We start from the raw sequence: 18,579 nt of genomic DNA on the forward strand, positions 1-18,579 counted from the left end.
ATTGACCAGACAAAAGACCAGTTGTTGAGGCTAATATTGTCACGGACGATAATCGCGCACGAGACACGAGATGAAGAAAATCGGTCGCGTGCCTATTGATGTTATAACGATGTATATTGTCGCGACGTCCGGTCGAATTTTTGGTCAGAATTTTCCACCGGCGACACGATCGGCGTCGGACATCGATCCACTGCGACACGAAAACCATATACCATCATCACCATTGCCCGTCACAAACGAAAGCCGACGGTCTATTTATTTATTTATTTTAATATAAAAAACACATCGCGAGTATTTACGTTGGCAGGCCCGCGAGCGCCCGAACGCGGCGGCCGCGTCCGGCGGGTGGAACATATTTTAAATAGCTTGGCGGCCGTGCATGTGTATGCCGCGGCCGCGCGCGCGTGTCAGTGTGTGACTGCGCGTAAACACGTGTGCTCGTGTACGTGTGCTGTCCGTTCGCATCCGTAAAATATTATAACATCGTAATGCGTGTGCGTGTGCGAAACTTCCGCGCGACTTCAGCGTAATACGCTTATCGGGTATTCGCGGCGGCCGATACATATAGAGAACGGCAGTTGTGGTTCATCGCGCAGCCATCGGGTTCGATGCGGCGGCGGCCGTCATGGGCGGCGGCGGAACGGCGACGCTGGCCCTGGTCCTGGTGACCGCGATCGTGGCCGCGGCTGTGGTGGCCGGTGGCGTCCGGCCCGAAGTGCTCGGCTACACCGATACGGTGTGGCTGGACCGGCAGGGGCCGCTCAAAGGGCTCATCACCACCGTCGGCGGCGGCGCCGATCAGCGGCTGGACAGGGTCGAGGTGTACCTGGGCGTGCCGTACGCCGCGTCCCAAGAACGGTTTATGCCTCCCGGCGAGTCGCCCACATGGTGTCCGAAGGCGGGCGACGGGTCGTTCGACCGGAGCCACTGCCGGCCGCTGCGTGCCGAGTACCTGAAACCGGTGTGCCCGCAGCGGCCGCCCGACCTGCTGGTGGCCAACAAGCGGCTTTCGACCGTGCGGCAGAACTACCTGAAGCGGCTGACGCCGTATCTGGGCAACCAGAGTGAAGACTGTCTGTACCTAAACATATACGCACCGCACGGTAAGTCGTCAACGGTGATCGGGTTCAACCTGGCCGCGGAATCCGGTTAGCGTGTATTGGATGGTGATTAGAACTCATAATGTCATCGCAACCATAATCGCGGTTCGCAAACTTAGTCGAATGTGATTATAAGCTATGTGCCCATTTCCATATAGCAATAAATTCATAAATTCGTATTCCATTTCAATAATGAATATTTTAATACTTGTGTATCTATATGTTGTAATAATGGGCATACCGCATACGTATACCGTACTTGTACAATATAAAACAACATAAAATGGGTTAGATGATAAATTTGAATTTTAATAAAAATAATAAATGTTAGTACGTACAACTGTACAAGTAAAATTTGTAACACAAAACCACTAGGTATATGTAATATTATTATAATATTAAATTATAATGAAAATATAAGATTTGCTAAAATCGTATGTTATGTATACTGATCCGTCCCCACACTATCATTACAATGTTATCAATGTAATCATTTTAAAAGTTTATTATGGTTATTTTTTTTTCGTGCAATTCATCTATTTTACAGCGAAATAATAGTGTTTCATTCAATTTTTTTTTATCTAAAATACTATATCATATTATAAATTACAATTGTCTATTTGTCTACAAGAAAAATAAAAAAATAATTAATATTCAATATAATTTAATGCTACTTTGAGTTTAATCCATTTTCTATTCTATAACCGCACGTAAATGCTCATATTCTATGATACATATAAGTAACTTATATTGGCTATTATAGTTTCTTACTTTTTTTAATTTATGTTGAAATCAACATCCTACCATTTTCAGATTAAACACATTTATAATTCCTATCATTTATATACTTTTAAATATATATATATATATTATGCGTTTCTTTTGTTTATTTCAATGAACTTGCATAATACATAATGACTGATCGACTGATGAGTGATGAGTATTCGATACATTTTAATATTAATTATAACATTGGTGACTTGGTATAATCTTTACAATTTCAATAAGCAACATCATTGATAATAACAGTGAGCACACGTGTTTTCTATAAAGAATATTATCATTTTCATTTGATTTTTCATCATACTAAAATAATCTTTAATAATAGCATTATTAATAATGCTGTATATCTATTGATTCGCTGAACAAAATAGGATGTATATGGAAGTATGGTTAAAATATTTATTTACGTAAGTAATAGTTTAATATGTTTCTTTCAAATCCAATAAATATTTTAATTATTAGATTTGAATGAAAAATAATAATTTAATGATATTTATATACAATACAAAGTTATCATACATCAAAAGACTCCGCGCTAATTATATTTTTATATGGTTCGATTAACTTTGCTTAATTTTTAATTTATGTTACAAACTTGACATGTTGAAATTGAGTAAATTTGGGTTAAAAAAAACCTAATGATTATTTTCTATTTTGCATAATATTTTATTTTCTTAAAAAACATTTAAAATAAATCTCGTTTACTCCAACTCCGCTTTTAATTCGTCTGGAGTAAACTAAACAAAACATTGAACTTACCATAGGTAAGTATAAGTATATTAATATACATTATATATGCTATATACATACGAATGTTTAATATTTATAATATTTATAATATGATGATAAAATAATATTAAAAATATGAGTTGTTAGAGTTGTGGAATACCATACCACACGATGTTTGATTCCGGCTTCTGATTACTTTCGAGGAAATATGGTAACAAGGCCTGGGTGTAGTGTTTGCCTCAAAAGCGACATTTTAATACCGAAACGCTTAAACACGAAGTAACCGAATGCGTTAAAAATAACAAGCTATACATTATACACGTTGATTACAAATATTTCTATCGGTTACTTGTGCGTTATAAATATCAAACATTATATTTACTTTCGTGGCAGTGATATCACTTTACACTTGCTGCAAATCTGTTGAAATTTAATTTCATTAAGTATTATTTTATTGAAAGTCAGTGTTAAGAACACTGTTACACTATAAATGTACAGTTGCTGCTGCATCGCTCCAAAATTAAAGTTATCTATTTAAATTTTAAATTAATTCATGAATATTATTTATTACTAGTTATGAGGTATTTAGTTCTGTTAATTTATAATTACTTAATTTTTTTTTTTTGTTAATAAATCAAATTCTACCTATACCTAATTCGGTTAATTATTCTTCAATCTTATTAATTTTTTGTAGTTTATAGTTTATACTTCTCATAGCTATAAATTGAAATAGTGAATACTTTTTTAGACTGGTTTAATAGATATATTAAATATAATCTATATTAATATTATACAAAAAATAGTTTATTAAAATTCTAATGAAATTGGTCATAGAAACATTTTTTAAAAATGCAATTAATTTCTTATGTTCCTAAATTTTAAAATTATTATATGAATAAGAAAACTGAAAATTTTATATGCATATATATATTAAGTGTTTTTAAGTTCTTTTAAACTTAATGTATCCAAATAATTATAGGTGATTCGTTATTTTAAGGAGATGGGGTAAAAGGTAACCGGATAAGTATCTAAGCTTTGTATTAAGGCCGTAAAAATTTTAAATGCGTATCTGTTAAGAGTGTTTTTTATTTTACTAAACTCTCATTATCTTAAAATTATTATCGTTTTATGAAATATATATTTTTAGTTCATTACTTGTAAATATTATAAAACAACATTTTTGAAGAATAAATATGTTTTTAAACAATAATACTTCTCCAAATAATGAGTATTTACTGTAAAATTATTCAATTATAGATACCTATAGTGTTTTTCTAAAGTATTTTCTCGTGTTGTCACATTTTCATACATGGATGTTGTATATTATTTTAACTTAAGATAAGGCGTAATAAAAATAAAAAATGTAAACAACGATACCGATATCTGTAGTGATTGGCAATGGGATAATAAATGGTTTTAGTCTTTTAGATGGGCTATATTTTGCTCTTCGCAGAGAATATAATATGCCCTTCTCGTTTCAAAAACAAATAATACAGACTTCTATGCAATGATATTATGTATATTATTACATATATTAAGATATTTACCTATGAGGTGTATACTGTATGTATCTATATTATTTGCACTGCCTAAGATGGTAAATTAATTTTTATTTATTTTATTCTAAAAATACAAGATATTTTAATATGTTGTATATAACATATATAATAATATTATAAAGTAAATAATAATAATAAAATGAGGTCATTTGAAATAAGACGAAAACATATCGTCCCTATTGTACACATATGACATAACAACCGTGGATCGGTCAACGTATTTTTAGCGTACATGATTTATGTCAGATAGGACAGCAGTATTTCATCCTATGTTTTTGCTTCCGGTCAAAAAAAAATCCCCGTAACATATTTTTGTTAAATATGTTTTTGACGTAAAATTAACAGCGTGTTCCTCTAGAGTCAAGAACTTTGTAGCACAATGCAGGACATGATAGTTGGATGTCATTCAAATTTCGTAAACAAGTTAATTGAATATTTGTAGTAAAATTCACCAATTGTCGAAATTCTATTTTAACCTAACGACTTTCATATAGTCGGATGAGAAAGAGTCATAGGGAAAGAAACAGCGGAATTTAAAAATGTTAACTTATAATAATGTAGGTATATTCTAAACCTTCAAACAACACCATTAATATTCCTTCAACATTTTAAAATTATGTTTAACACCAACATTAATATTTTTATCAATTAATGATTGTAGTAAATTTTGTTTTGTTTTATTATAAATCAAATGTCGAAATGTCAATTCAGTATAAACTAAAATTACAATACACATATTTTTGACTATCTTCCTCGAAAATATAATCTACATATTGTGGCCTTGTGTGTATATACTTAAACGAATTTCGGTACTAAAATAATATCTTAATGTGGAAAAGATTTCATTTTAAGTTTATTATGCGTAATTAATTTCCTTACAATTGGATTACAACGAACGAGAACGATAATAAACAAAGCCGTTAACAAATAATTATGTGTAACTCGTCATTTAATATCAATGTAGGTAGTAAATAATAATATATAATTTGTTTAATGTGAGAAAATAATCGTAAAATATGCCAAGAATCGGAATTTGGTTTAAAATTTTTAAACATTTTTCATATAGTGAAAAAATGTTGTTTTCAAAAATATATTTTTTCTTACTGTTTACTGTCAAACCGTATAATAGGATTTTTGGCATGTAATCGCGAAATGTATAAATTATAGTTTTAGCATTCACTTTGGTTTTAAGATATTTTTATCACCACATACTACCTACTACAGTTTGGATTAATGTCGTTTATACTGAAGTCTGAGATTTATGTAAATATTGGTTTTACGAGATTGCATATCAGCTGAGTATTGTTCACGGACAAGAGATTCTGAAAAGCAGTAATAATAGGCAGAGTCAACAATTCTATACACCTTTAATACAATGCGTTGTACAATAGATACAATAATATTTAAATGATGTCGTCTTCGAAACGAATACATCTCACATTATACAGTTTGAAACGGAAAGACGCGTGTTCGTTTTTCAACGTGAAAAGAAAAGAGAAAACACCCTTTGGCACTACATGGAATTGAACGCTGTCGTCGTAATCGTCACGTGTCTACTTAACTCATAACGACACCGCGGTAAACGACCTCACGAAAGCACACGTGGTATCTTATATATAAATTCAAATAATCACATAAAAAAAACTATTCTCTTCGCGTCGTTCCGGTCCTCCTTTCCGTACGTTTCATTTTCCCGTCGGCGCATAGGTCCGCGACTGAGATATAGACACGCGACGGTGTATAGTCGGAAAGAGAAAAATACGTATATGCGGTTATACTGATGCTATAGTGCAGTATATATATATATAATACATGTACGGTGTATACACGGTACACACATATAAATACTATGTCCTATGTGTAAAAATGTAATAAAAAGAACCCAGTAATTGCCTGGCGTGGACGTGTTGGCTCGGATCCAAAGCGAGAATGAATACACGTCCGCGAGCACCCTATTACTATTTCAGTGTATTTTTTCAATATTACATATATATATAATTATTTTTAATATATGTATGACTTCACGTGACTACTATAACTGTGAGTGTAAGGGGGCGAGGGAAGTTGTGTTCGATCGCATCATAATATTTAACTATGTTGCATTTACTTACATTTACGGTAAGGGCGGGATTATGTTGTTCATGATTTTTGATGAGTGATTTGGGGGACAAAGATAACTTACTAATTTTGGACAAGTTCTTATCCCGAGTGTATAGTGGAAGTGTATTATATAATACTATAATATTTACTTAATGATAACTGCAGTACCCTGTGATCAAAACTTCCCTTATTAGTTATTGTGTGAGTGAATTTATTGTATAATATAATAATATTTTCTTTGGAAGTTAAAGGCGTGGTTTCCACGGTTGCCTCGCATTAAGAGAACATCGTACATTGTACTCGCATATGTTGTCTCCTATTTATTAACGAATAATACATCAAATTTTATGTTCAGTATAAGAATCCATCTAACTCTATTACTCTGTTCTTTAATATTACAGTAAAACATAACGAAATCATCTTATAAGAGTTAGAATGTTATTGGTAAACCAACTGATCAACTGAAAGAGATATATTTTGATGTTTACATGATTATAGTGCTTATACAGAATATTATAATAAATGTAATATCTTACTTCATATGAGAAAAAATGAGCCGTTTGTATACCATCATTAGCAATAATAATTGAAACGTCCGTTGCCTGCACGGCAGCACTTTTTCCACCGAAAATCTTGAAAACATTTTTTTTGAGCCCATTATGCATCCACTATAATATATAATATGATACATATTTTAATTTAAAATGCGCTTTTATGTGACAAGTGTACACTGTACACAGGATTCCGACCAAGGCGAACATAATATACTGCAGGTGTAGAGACTGTAGACGTATAAGTATATGTTATATGTTGGTATTTGTGTATCTATATACTACATAGGTACCGAATATAGTATTATGTGTATTTTTGTATAACTTTTTATACGGTCGCCCCAGATGGTATTCGTGGACCGAAACGGCTGCCGCGTTGTCATACGTAGGCCGTCACCATGTCGTATAACGTGTAATGTCATCTGGAGAAAAAAATGAATAATGAATAACGGTAAAAATTTAAAATATCACTCATATAACTCATAATATGATAACCTATAGGTGTGTATTTATTATTAAAAATTTATTTATTTTTGTATCACATAATATTTGCTGTTTTACATTAAAATTGTATTAAATTATTTAAATATTATGTAAAATAAAAAATAATTATTAAAAAAAAAATACCATGAATAAACAGTAGATGATTTACGCGGTAGTAATAGACAATTTAGTCTATTGGTACCTATATGTTAATTTATTTTTTTCTTCAGATAATCAATAATTATAAACTACAAAGTCATTATATTTTATCCTCTCCCTCTTCAGATCTCAGTCAGGTTCACAATGACTTTCAGTCACACACTTTTTGCGGATTCTTGAATAGTTAATAGTGTTACGGATTATAAACGTATTATCGTTATGGGTCCAATAATCTAACTACGATCTCATACATTTTATATATTTATCAACTTGTTAATCATTGTCATAATCTACAAGTATGATGACATTGTAAAAATTATGACACCTATAAATTATTTTAAATCACTTTTTCAAATCAACATGTAATAACAAATAGCTATAGGAAAATAAATAATAAAATTATAAATTATAAGGAAAAACATTATTATGAATCAATCAATATGTACGGGCCTCTACAGTTTACACAACAATGTGAGCCAAAAAATAAGTGCCATTCATACAGCGGTATCATTTGATCAATTCCAATTTCCACGGGAAGGGGGTTAAATAAAAGACGATTGTTGCTGCTAAAAACATCAACCCGACAACCTGATAAAAAAACTATATGTTTCGTATGATTTATACATTTATTAACTATAAACATATACTAAAAATATAAAAATGTATTGCAGACAAATACAATTTACGAATTTAATTTATCCATGTACGTTTATGTATTACAAATAAAATTTAAACAACAAAAACCATAGATGTTATGTTAAAAGAAACAAAGCGATCAATTTTAAATATTAACTATAATGTTCTTTGTTGTGTGTATTTAAAAGGACCAATTCAGTAAGCCTTTGATCGGTCATAATGTTTCTTAATCGAACAAACAAGAACCAAAGCAACAATAAAAATGAGAAAAAGTGAAGTGTTAAATAATTAATTTACTGAAGCACCTAAATATAATTTAATAAAAAAAAACTTGAATTTAAGTATTTTTATTTTATAATTTTACATACGAAAATAGAGTTAAGACACGGTGTTCTGAAGTTACTATATCAACAGAAAGAGTGCATCATAAAAAATTACAATACAAAGAAAAATAAAAATAAATAAACAACCAAACATCATATGGCCCATTGGGCTGCAGGGGGTCGTCCCTAACACCTCCTTAAGGACGCGTCTACTTAGATATCGAATGGGGTCACTCGACCATGAAGACAGTTCGCTAGGCAAGAGAAGTGTATTGCAACTATAATACCACATCATTTTTAACTCCATACGTCGATTGATATATCAATTGGGTACTCAACACACTCGAATAAATTATCAGCATATGGTAAGCCAATTAGCATTTGCAAATTAACGGAAGAGTCCACGAAACATTTGTATGTACACATGCGAACACTAGGCTTCAGAGATTCGATTCCAATGGGCAATGACAGTGTACAATATTTCGATTCCAAAAGAGATCTAGGTCATCAAGTATAAAGCCATACATTTTGGTACAAATTTTCAAGAAATGTTTATTTTTTATACTAAGTCGTCTATCCTGACCATTCCTAGTCGTTATTATAGCTGTCTGCATAAATAATTTCAAACAAATATAATATCATTATCAAGGCTTCGTCTTGTTTACCTTATACCTATTGTCGGAATTTTTTTTACACTGTTATGCTTTTTTTTTGTAAACACACCGCACGTATAAGTATATTACTGCTGTACGCAAACGTATTGCCAAAATATCATACGGTTTATCCGTGGCAACCTATTTTTTCTTTGACTCTGTGTATATCTGTCATCGGCCGCGTCCGCTGCGTCTCTTAAAATAATCATACCGTAACCTATAACTATCGCTGCACACGCAAAAACGCGGTACCGCCATCGTTTATATTATATAATATTATGTATAGGTACCATATATATTATTATAAATAATTAAATATCCACTTTGTTGGATTATTGAGACTATCGAAAAGCAAATACAAAATGTGTGTGTATGCATACCTATATATTATAACAATCGAACTTATAATTATAAAATAATAAGTATTATGAGTTAACCGAATAAATATTATAATAATACGTAAAACGTGAACGAAATAAAAAGTTTCGTAATACAATAAATTGTTTAAGAATTATAAGCTATAAAAGTATAAAATCACTGATAATTTATAATAAAATGTGTAAAAAAAAAAAATGATTCATAATTTAACTTAATATTTTTTTTAAAAGATACTACTGAGTGTCACGGAGATGTGTCAACTGTACCTACATTTAGTTGTAAAATTTTTAATCACAATACAAATACAAATAATATGCTAATGTAATATTCCCTGCATATTTACAAATTTATTACAGATTTCTTATGCAAACGTATGTTTTTTTTTATATACAAATTATAACTGTCAGCAGATATACCGTATACATATTATATTATTTATATAAGTTTATTTATGTATTTTTGTTAATTTTATGTACAATATACATAATACATGCATAAAGATGACATACTTACCGCTGTCCGTCATGTTCATAGACACATTTAAACATGGACTTGAATGCAGTTGTATACCTACCTTACTTTAACACCCACTTGTAACTAGTCAAAATCAAATCAGAACTAATACTAAAATTTTATTTAAGTAATTGCTCTACAAACATAATATAAAATTATAAACACTAAACAAATTATGGAAGTGGATCCATACTATATATTGTACATAATATAGTTGGTTAAGCCGGTTAAGGTATGTGTATACAATACTAATAATTTAATAATTTATTAGAATACACATTTTATTTTTGAATATGTGACAATATATTATAATATATATATATCTATACATATGGGTGTGTGAGTAATTAAAATTTCGCAAGTAATTTTCAAAATATGAACAAAAATGGAGGGTTGTTACCAATTTTTATATTATATAAACTTGTAGTGTATTTTTAATGATTTTCACCTTTATGTTATAGATATACTCGTACATACGGTGTAGGTATGTTTATATATTTTTTTTTTCATATCTTCCTACTAAATACGCCTATACTCGCTTAAAAACCAACTTGATTGGGAATAGGCCAAATATATTTATTAGGAAACAAATACGTAGGAGTGTGAGATAAATAGAGTAAAGAAAAACTACACATCTGTAAGTTTGCCATTATACTCGTCAGTTAGCAGTGGTGGTGGATGGTGGTAGCTAGTATTCCCCACGCATATAACGAATTATTTAAAGCTCAATCGGAACGAAAAGCTAATGTTTACTCTACCACGTCGGTAAACAAAATAACACTAAGACAACGTCAATCATTTATTCGAGTATCCTATAAAATAGTATTCTCGTGGTTTGAGTTAATAGCGGTATTTGATTAAAAGCATAAAACGAATTACATAATCTTAAGATAATTAGGTATATAATCAGGTATACCTACAATGAATTTATAATACCAATAATCTTTTTTTTTAAATTATAAATTAAAACTATTGAAAAAACCATACCTTTTTCATTTTTTAATTAAGATACCTAAGTGAAATATTAAAATAATTAAAAAAAATGTTAGGTAATAGATGTATAAATATTGTGATACACAAAATTATTTATTTTCATTTTAAGTATAAATAAAATATACTATCTTTATCTTTTCAGATAAATATTCTCCTGATATTATTTTTACACGCGTAATTGGGGATTCTAGTTTTTTATGCATTTATTGCCATGTTAAAAGTGTGAAGATAGAGTCTGTAACTAAAAGATATCTCTATTCTCTACTGCATATACATCGAACATGTATAATGTATATGTCTAATGGCTACTAAGTAATTTATCAATATTAATAATTTAAGAATCTACAGTCAAAACATACACGTTGTTATTATATTAAATACAATTTACGTAATATACTTTTGTTTTATAGATCCAAAAAACGAAATGAACGACGAAGCAGGAAAAGATTACAAAGCTACCACCAAGAAGTCCAAGTACGCTGTGATAATGTTCATTCATGGGGAATCGTTTGAGTGGAACTCTGGCAACCCGTACGACGGTTCCGTGCTGGCTAGCTACGGAAAAGTTATTTTTATTACAATTAACTACCGCGTGGGCGTTTTAGGTAAGTTCTGTGTATAATATAATATACCTGTTACTTCGTTCGTACAGAAATCCTTATGCTAATTGCTAAGTATACTTCCTCATTGCGGCATTGCCTTCTTTGGCAATGGATGTTGGAAGTATTAAGTTTAAAACTCTAAAAGATGAAGATGAAGTAAAGGTACTTACTATACTATACTTTTTAGTATAATAATAACGTTTATTATTTTGATATTTTACGACATTATTGAATGGGATTATGAAGTTGTTGGGATTTAAAATCTTTAATCTACCATTTATCACTAAAATCCTAAAACTGTTGCCGTGGGTCAGAAGAGAAAACAAAATAATACATAAGGTATTTTTAAGTTCTAAAAATAATTAAATCATATTATGTAAGATTCAAAATCACTGATGAAAGTTTAAACTCTTATGCAATTTAAATATTTAAGTCAGATTTAATCTACAAATTAAATTATAAAGATGTAATGATGTACTTTTCAATCAAAAATTTCAACATAATGACTAATAAAATAGATTCAAGAATAAATAATTTATTTTTTTTTTATAATTTCTTACATTTAATATTAAAATTAGATAATTATAAAAAGTTATCAATAACTATGTTTATAATACATATTTAATAAATTTGATATTATAACTTATTTTCTAAATATAGTATTGATTTATTTTCAGGTAGGGAGAGGGAAGGAGGTAGAAATTATTATCACCTAGGATGCCAAATCTCTAAATACGTCAAATCTGATCATTCTAGTAGCAAAAATCAAATCACATTTTTTTTAAAGGTTATTTGCTAGATTATTATTAAATTATCAGCAAATATAAAAATTATTTATTAGACAATTATTAAATAATTAATCGTTATTTTATCATACATTTTACCCAAGTAAGTATGTACTTCGCCCACTCAACCGTAGTCCAGTTGATAATGTACAAATTACCAGTATATAATTAACCAAAACTCTTATAAATAATGTTTTACTTTATCCAATAGGTATGGGTAGTTTTCATCTTCTAGATAATATAAGTATATACATTATTTGCCTTTCGTAATTTATTCGTAACATATTATATAATAAAAAGTAAAGACTAAAAATAATAGGTCTACACATCTGTGGCATATATCCGGTACTCTGTTCCCTATCCCTATAATAGATTCATTATTCACTATTTCCCATGTTGTTAAGTACTAGAACACCAAATCGATATTACTCATATTCTGTTTAACGTGTAATATATTATTATATATTGTATATTACTATATTATTACTGTAAGTATTATAGTATTATTGTTATCGAATACATTCATTTAGGTTTTTTAAAGTCCAACGGTGGAGACATTCCGGCCAGTAATTTCGGCTTGTTAGACCAAATGGCCGCCTTAGAGTGGATCAAGAATAACATACAAGCGTTTGGCGGTAACCCAAATGCGGTTACGGTGATGGGACACGGTACCGGTGCAGCTTGCGCAAATTTTCTAATGATGGCGCCACCGGTCAATAACAATAGTAAGTACCTACCACGCACTTTTACGGTAAACAAATAATTTTTAAAAACAACGCATAATTGCTGTGATAGTAATAGGGAAGGAAAAATTTAGGATGCAATTTTACACATATTAAAATAACGCCATTGATTTCATGTTAAGACTAATAGTAGGTACTAATACTATATTGCTATAATGCAATTATTTGAAATCTTCTCACGTTTGACAACAGTAAAATCTATATATTTAATTGTTATAAACGAGTTCAATTTTTGTATTAATCCCGCCAGATTTATTCCAAAGAGCTATACTGATGAGCGGTTCTGCGTTGTCCGATTGGGCGTTGGTAAAAAATCCCATCATGAACACCATACAAGTTGGCCAGTCGTTGAACTGCGAGCCAGGTGGAAATGAGAAGTTTTTTGACTGCTTGCGAAGAAAACGGTTTACAGATCTAGTGTCCATCAAGATGTACTTACCACCGTTTGTTACCGTGTTTGGTCCGATGGTCGATGGCGTTATGATTACCAACGAACCACTGCCATTATTAAAAGAGCACAAGAATTTAATGAAAAAGTATATATAATACTAACACAGACGATCAAATCATTATAAAAATACTAATATACCTACATAAAATGTGATCACGTATTTGTTCGATTTAATTTTCAGTTATAAAATCCTAGCCGGTGTCACGGAATACGAAAGTTACCACTTGCTAGACAGCGTGTCACTAGTGCATGGCATGCTAGAAAACGAACAACACAAAATGTTGTTGGATTACATGAAAGCCAAGTTTGAGGTAAGTAACTATTTTTCTTTGTCCTCCATCTTCATGTGTATTATATATGAATAATGGTTATTTTTTTTTCAAAGCTCTTTCCAGATCTAACTCTTACGGCTACTTTAGCTCAATACACCGACCGTGATCGAACGTGGTCTTCATCTGGAGCTCTAGAAAATCGCGATATCTTATTGGATATTCTAAGTGATGCCATGGTTTTAGCACCTTTAACTCAACTCGCCGAAATTCAATCAGAGATCAACGAAAACACGTACTTTTACGTTTTTACTCATAGAAGTACTTTTAGTGAATACGACGTGGTAAAAAACATTCTAAACGACACAAGATAAATTATTTAACAATTATATTATTAAGTTATTTAAAATATTATCTCTTCATTATATTATAGGTAAAAAAAAGTATAAACGGCGAAGATTTACCGTACGCTTTGGGTGTACCATTGGGCGGTAATACAATTCATCTTAAAACTCAATATGACCAAAAAGAAAAAAGATTATCAGAAATGATAATGACTCATTGGAGTAATTTTGCTAAAACGGGGTAAAATAAATTGATTTTTATGTTTTTTTATTAGAACTCCATAATTAATAAGTGACAAAAAAATGTATATGTACTTAGAGACCCAAATTTTTCAAAAAAATCATATCAAAACGATTTGAAAATGAATAACGTACGATGGCCGAAATACAATACTGCAAATCGTGCTTATCTGGAACTAAGTTAGTCGAACTAAGTTATATAAAAATAAAATGATTTAATTAATTGGATCTAATATAATTGTTTTATTGAAACGATTTTAGATTTGACCAATCGGCAAAGAGTGAATTATAGAACGAGTAAGTGTAAATTTTGGAACGTGGATCTTCCACAAAGAATCGAAGACAAACGGCAAAAAGATGCCGAACAGTCTAAGCCGTCATACTCTTCGTTACCTGCAATACCTAAAGAGCCTCAACCACCTCCGTGGACTGATCGCGAACCAATATTCAGCTTGCCCACATTGATGACAGATGACCCAATATCGAGACCCGATGAGATCCCAGAAGAACTAAACCCTGGCGAAGAGCCTTCAGCTGAACCGTCCGACAAGAGGACTCAAGAGACCATAGAAGCGTCGTCTTCCGTGGTCGTATCTCTAATAATTATCATTGGGATACTTTTTCTGCTGGTTAACATCTGTGCATTCGGCGGAATTTACTATCAGAGAGATAAACTAAGAGTTCGCGAACGTTTGTTCAACAACCGGTTTAGATGTAACGGTGCAAATACCAGCCGAACGTTTGACGACGACAACGATGACGACCAAGATGATGTGTACATGAAAACTACTGTAGAAGAACCACAAATAGCTAACGTGCACAAGTTCAACAAGAACCAAGCGTACGATTCAGTCGCATTAGCCAGTGTAAAACCCGAAGCTATCGGTGGTAAACGGTTGGGTAAATGGGCGGAGATTTCTAGGCAAAGGAGTAGTAGTACGATAACTATGGACCCACACACTAGAGTCAAAGAGTGGATTAACACGGAGATCATACAACGGTATTCTCCTAGGATTTTACGAAGACAACGGAGGGAAGAGAAGAAAAGACAGTTGGTGTGTGCTGAAGACCCGTCAGTGATTGCCGACAAATCTGAAGTAATAACGGACGTTAATAAAGTAGCTGAAAAGTCTAGAAATAAAGTAATATATCACACCGTATTCAAATTGTTTTCTAAATATCGATTTAATAAATGTATTTGTCTTTTTAGGTTTCTATCGGTATTGATGCAACGCCGGCCGCCCGAACGATTAGCGTGTTAAAGCAAACGCCCATAGAGTTGACAAAGTCTATGGATGCGATGGGTCACTTGGAAAGAGTAGAAATAAAACCATCGCTATCGTTGGGCTCGATTAACAAAAAAACTTTAACCAGATGCGACGCACTCAACGATTGTGAGGACTTGTTGATGTCTTCGCAAGACACGTTGCACAAGAGTTCCACTAGTATTCAATTGAAACCCGCGGTGAAGGAGAAGAGACCTGGCATTAAGGTCACTCATGGATACTCAAAGTCGGAACCGGCACGAGACATCCCAAAAGAACCTATTTACACCCAAGTTAGTATAACACAAAAAATATCACACAGACATTGAAAATGGTATGAAAATTTCTATTACTCCTATAGTCCCGTCAAATATTTTATAAATAATTGAATGTTTAATTTGAATTAACAAAATGTCAATATACATATATAATATCCTATGAAAAAATAGTCATAACTTTTGCGATATTATCAGTTATTTTTATTTTTATGGAATAGGGAATGAACATATAGCTATTTTAAGCTGTTACTATTGATCTCATGAAAAATATAATTTGAGTAATTGGAATATTATTAATAGTGTATTTACTATAACTACTATGACAATAAATGCTGGAAAGTAGTTAAAACGTTGAATTAATACTGGATTCATATTTTTATATTATTTTTCTTTATAATAAATACGGATATCTATAAGTGATGAGCATTCTAATTAAAAAGATAAAATTAAGTTGAAATGTAAATTTCTTACTATTTAAATTTAACAAGCTAATTAATTTTCTAAATAACTTCAAACTAGAAATACAGTATATTCTAATTAACTAATAATAATTTTAATAGTTTAGTTTACCGTTGTAAATAACTTAGATTATTTATGATAATTCAAAAAATAATCCAATCAGTTCAAATAAAAAGTTGATAATTTAATATCACGCTAAATACTATATTATAATAAATATAAACCAATATTATGAACCATAATGATTATTGGTTTTAGATCTATATGATTGATAAAATAATAAATATTTTATGTTACTTATTTCATCCAAATAAATGATTGTTTTTCAAGATTTAAATATATTATTTGTATTAAATATGATAGTCGTATTCTAATAAGCGTCATTACAAATTCAAATATTTTTTAAAAAGTTGTATTTAATTAATACGATTCGGTACAATTGTCATCATAAGATATAGCTATGAGATTTGATAGAAAAAGCCGGGAATCTCCTTAACTCGCCCGTCCCTATATCAGAATATATAATGTTAATAATAAATGTATATTAGGTCCCTGCTCCTATTTTTATCAGTAAACTTTATACTAATAATTTGCTTAGGTTCCTATTACTTAGGTATACTGTCGCTACATTTGTTATAAGATGATTCGAAAATTCTAACAGATTTGGTTTTTAGGTATGCAAACCAAAGACGTTGGCCGTTACATCATCGAAAAATGCGAGCTTCGATTCGAGCTCGCACTACGAAGATGTAAATGTTACTTCCAAGGAATACGCGATGAGCGGTGCCAGCAGTGGTGTCGATTGCTATTCGGATGGCGGTAGTGGTAGCGGCCTCCGTCGGATCAAATACCCGAAAGTATTGCCGGACTTTCCGGGACAAAGCGGTCCTGGTCCCGAACGCAGGCTGTCGCTACCTCCACCGTTGGCGGGCATACCCGAAGGGTCCGGGAAAATACCTCCACCGCCGCCGCCCAGAGTGTCTTCGACGCTAGGTAGGAAGAAAGATAAGACGGACGCCATGACAGTTGCTGGGCTGTTCAACAGGCAACCGCAACAGGAAACCATACCCGAAGAACACAAGTCTTTGGTGGTACCCTGCGTACCCAACAAGGTTTGTCCCGCGGTGCAGGCGACAACGGCAATGACGTTAACGGTCAAGAAACCCGCTGAGCCTAGGATTGTCATCAAAGCCAGCTCCGTACAGCAACACTCGCAGCAACAGCAACCCCAACACTTACAGCACCAGCACCAGCAAAAGCAGCCCAAAAGGACGAACATACCGCGGGTAGTACATCCGCAAAACAGCGACAAAAACAACAAAACGACCACGGTCGGAATCGAAACCGACACAAGCACAATTAAGAGGAAGAAGAAATGAAATGCAGGCGCACTTTATTATTTCCAAAAAAACTACGAGTGTACGTCGTAAATCATATTAGCATATTCATTCGATCATATTATATTATTTAAACAATAACGGCACGCTGTTCATAGTTTTATGTGTGTGTGTGTGTGTGTGTGTGTGTGTAAGTGTGCAATGGTATGCATATTTTGTATACTATGTTCTGCGATTGCTATATACATAGTGATGATTTATATTGTACATTTTTTTTTATAGAATTCGTAATATACTGAGAAAGTTTTCTTCAAACGCCATACCTACATCGGTCGGATTTTAATGACGTTAGAAAAAAACTATTTATATATCATACATATATATATATAATATACTCTTAATATTATTATTGTATATTATTTTTTTCTTTTTATATATATATATATATATTCTTAATTACGTGACTTAACGTTAGTTGAACTGCAATCGAATTATTATATATTAGTTTTATAAATTATAAGTAACCTATAATGACGGTAATTAATTTCCATTATTGGATTGGATAAATAATTTTTTTTTGTTTTTAAAAATGTGCCTATGATACGAATTTATTTGTACCTACCTACTATATCCGTATTTAATTACATACCTATATTTGAATTCGTGTACGATGAAAACTTGAACAAAGTATAAGATATTTACTTCGTTTTTCTACCTTATTTAGATATGATACTGTAGGAAACATAATTTTTTTTTTATGTTCTCTGAGTAAAATTGCTAAAATATACATGGCGTTCCACAAAGAGTCAAAGAATCAACTGATTTTGATTATTTAAACATTGTTAT

The 18,579-nt window shown here is 31.6% G+C and overlaps 1 protein-coding gene across 2 annotated transcripts; it reads left to right on the forward strand.

Moving 5' to 3' along the window:
• Positions 1–390: 390 nt before the first annotated feature.
• On the forward strand, positions 391–18,147 carry LOC132920265 (neuroligin-4, Y-linked-like). Of its 2 annotated transcripts, XM_060982513.1 has the most exons (12): positions 391–1,103; positions 11,371–11,565; positions 12,878–13,072; positions 13,341–13,626; positions 13,723–13,852; positions 13,927–14,154; positions 14,244–14,395; positions 14,474–14,574; positions 14,656–15,536; positions 15,605–15,952; positions 17,071–17,815; positions 18,016–18,147. In XM_060982513.1, exons 1-11 carry the CDS (start codon positions 626–628, stop codon positions 17,773–17,775), a joined length of 3,699 nt encoding a protein of 1,232 aa, XP_060838496.1. In that variant the 5' UTR covers positions 391–625; the 3' UTR covers positions 17,776–17,815; positions 18,016–18,147. The 2 variants fall into 2 exon arrangements, with proteins under 2 accessions (XP_060838496.1, XP_060838495.1); XM_060982512.1 differs by having other exon boundaries at positions 17,071–18,147.
• The last annotated feature ends 432 nt before the right edge of the window (positions 18,148–18,579 follow it).

The sequence above is a fragment of the Rhopalosiphum padi genome, chromosome 2 (genome assembly GCF_020882245.1).
Source record: "Rhopalosiphum padi isolate XX-2018 chromosome 2, ASM2088224v1, whole genome shotgun sequence".
Lineage (NCBI taxonomy): Eukaryota > Metazoa > Arthropoda > Insecta > Hemiptera > Aphididae > Rhopalosiphum > Rhopalosiphum padi.

What these genes read in the sequence shown, in the direction of transcription:
- LOC132920265 (XM_060982512.1), top strand. Translation starts at nt 626, where the DNA reads ATGGGCGGCGGCGGAACGGCGACGCTGGCCCTGGTCCTGGTGACCGCG. An exon ending in AAACATATACGCACCGCACG is followed by an intron (nt 1,104 to 11,370) that starts GTAAGTCGTCAA and finishes TTTGTTTTATAG; the next exon opens with ATCCAAAAAACGAAATGAAC. An exon ending in CACAAGAATTTAATGAAAAA is followed by an intron (nt 13,627 to 13,722) that starts GTATATATAATA and finishes TTTAATTTTCAG; the next exon opens with TTATAAAATCCTAGCCGGTG.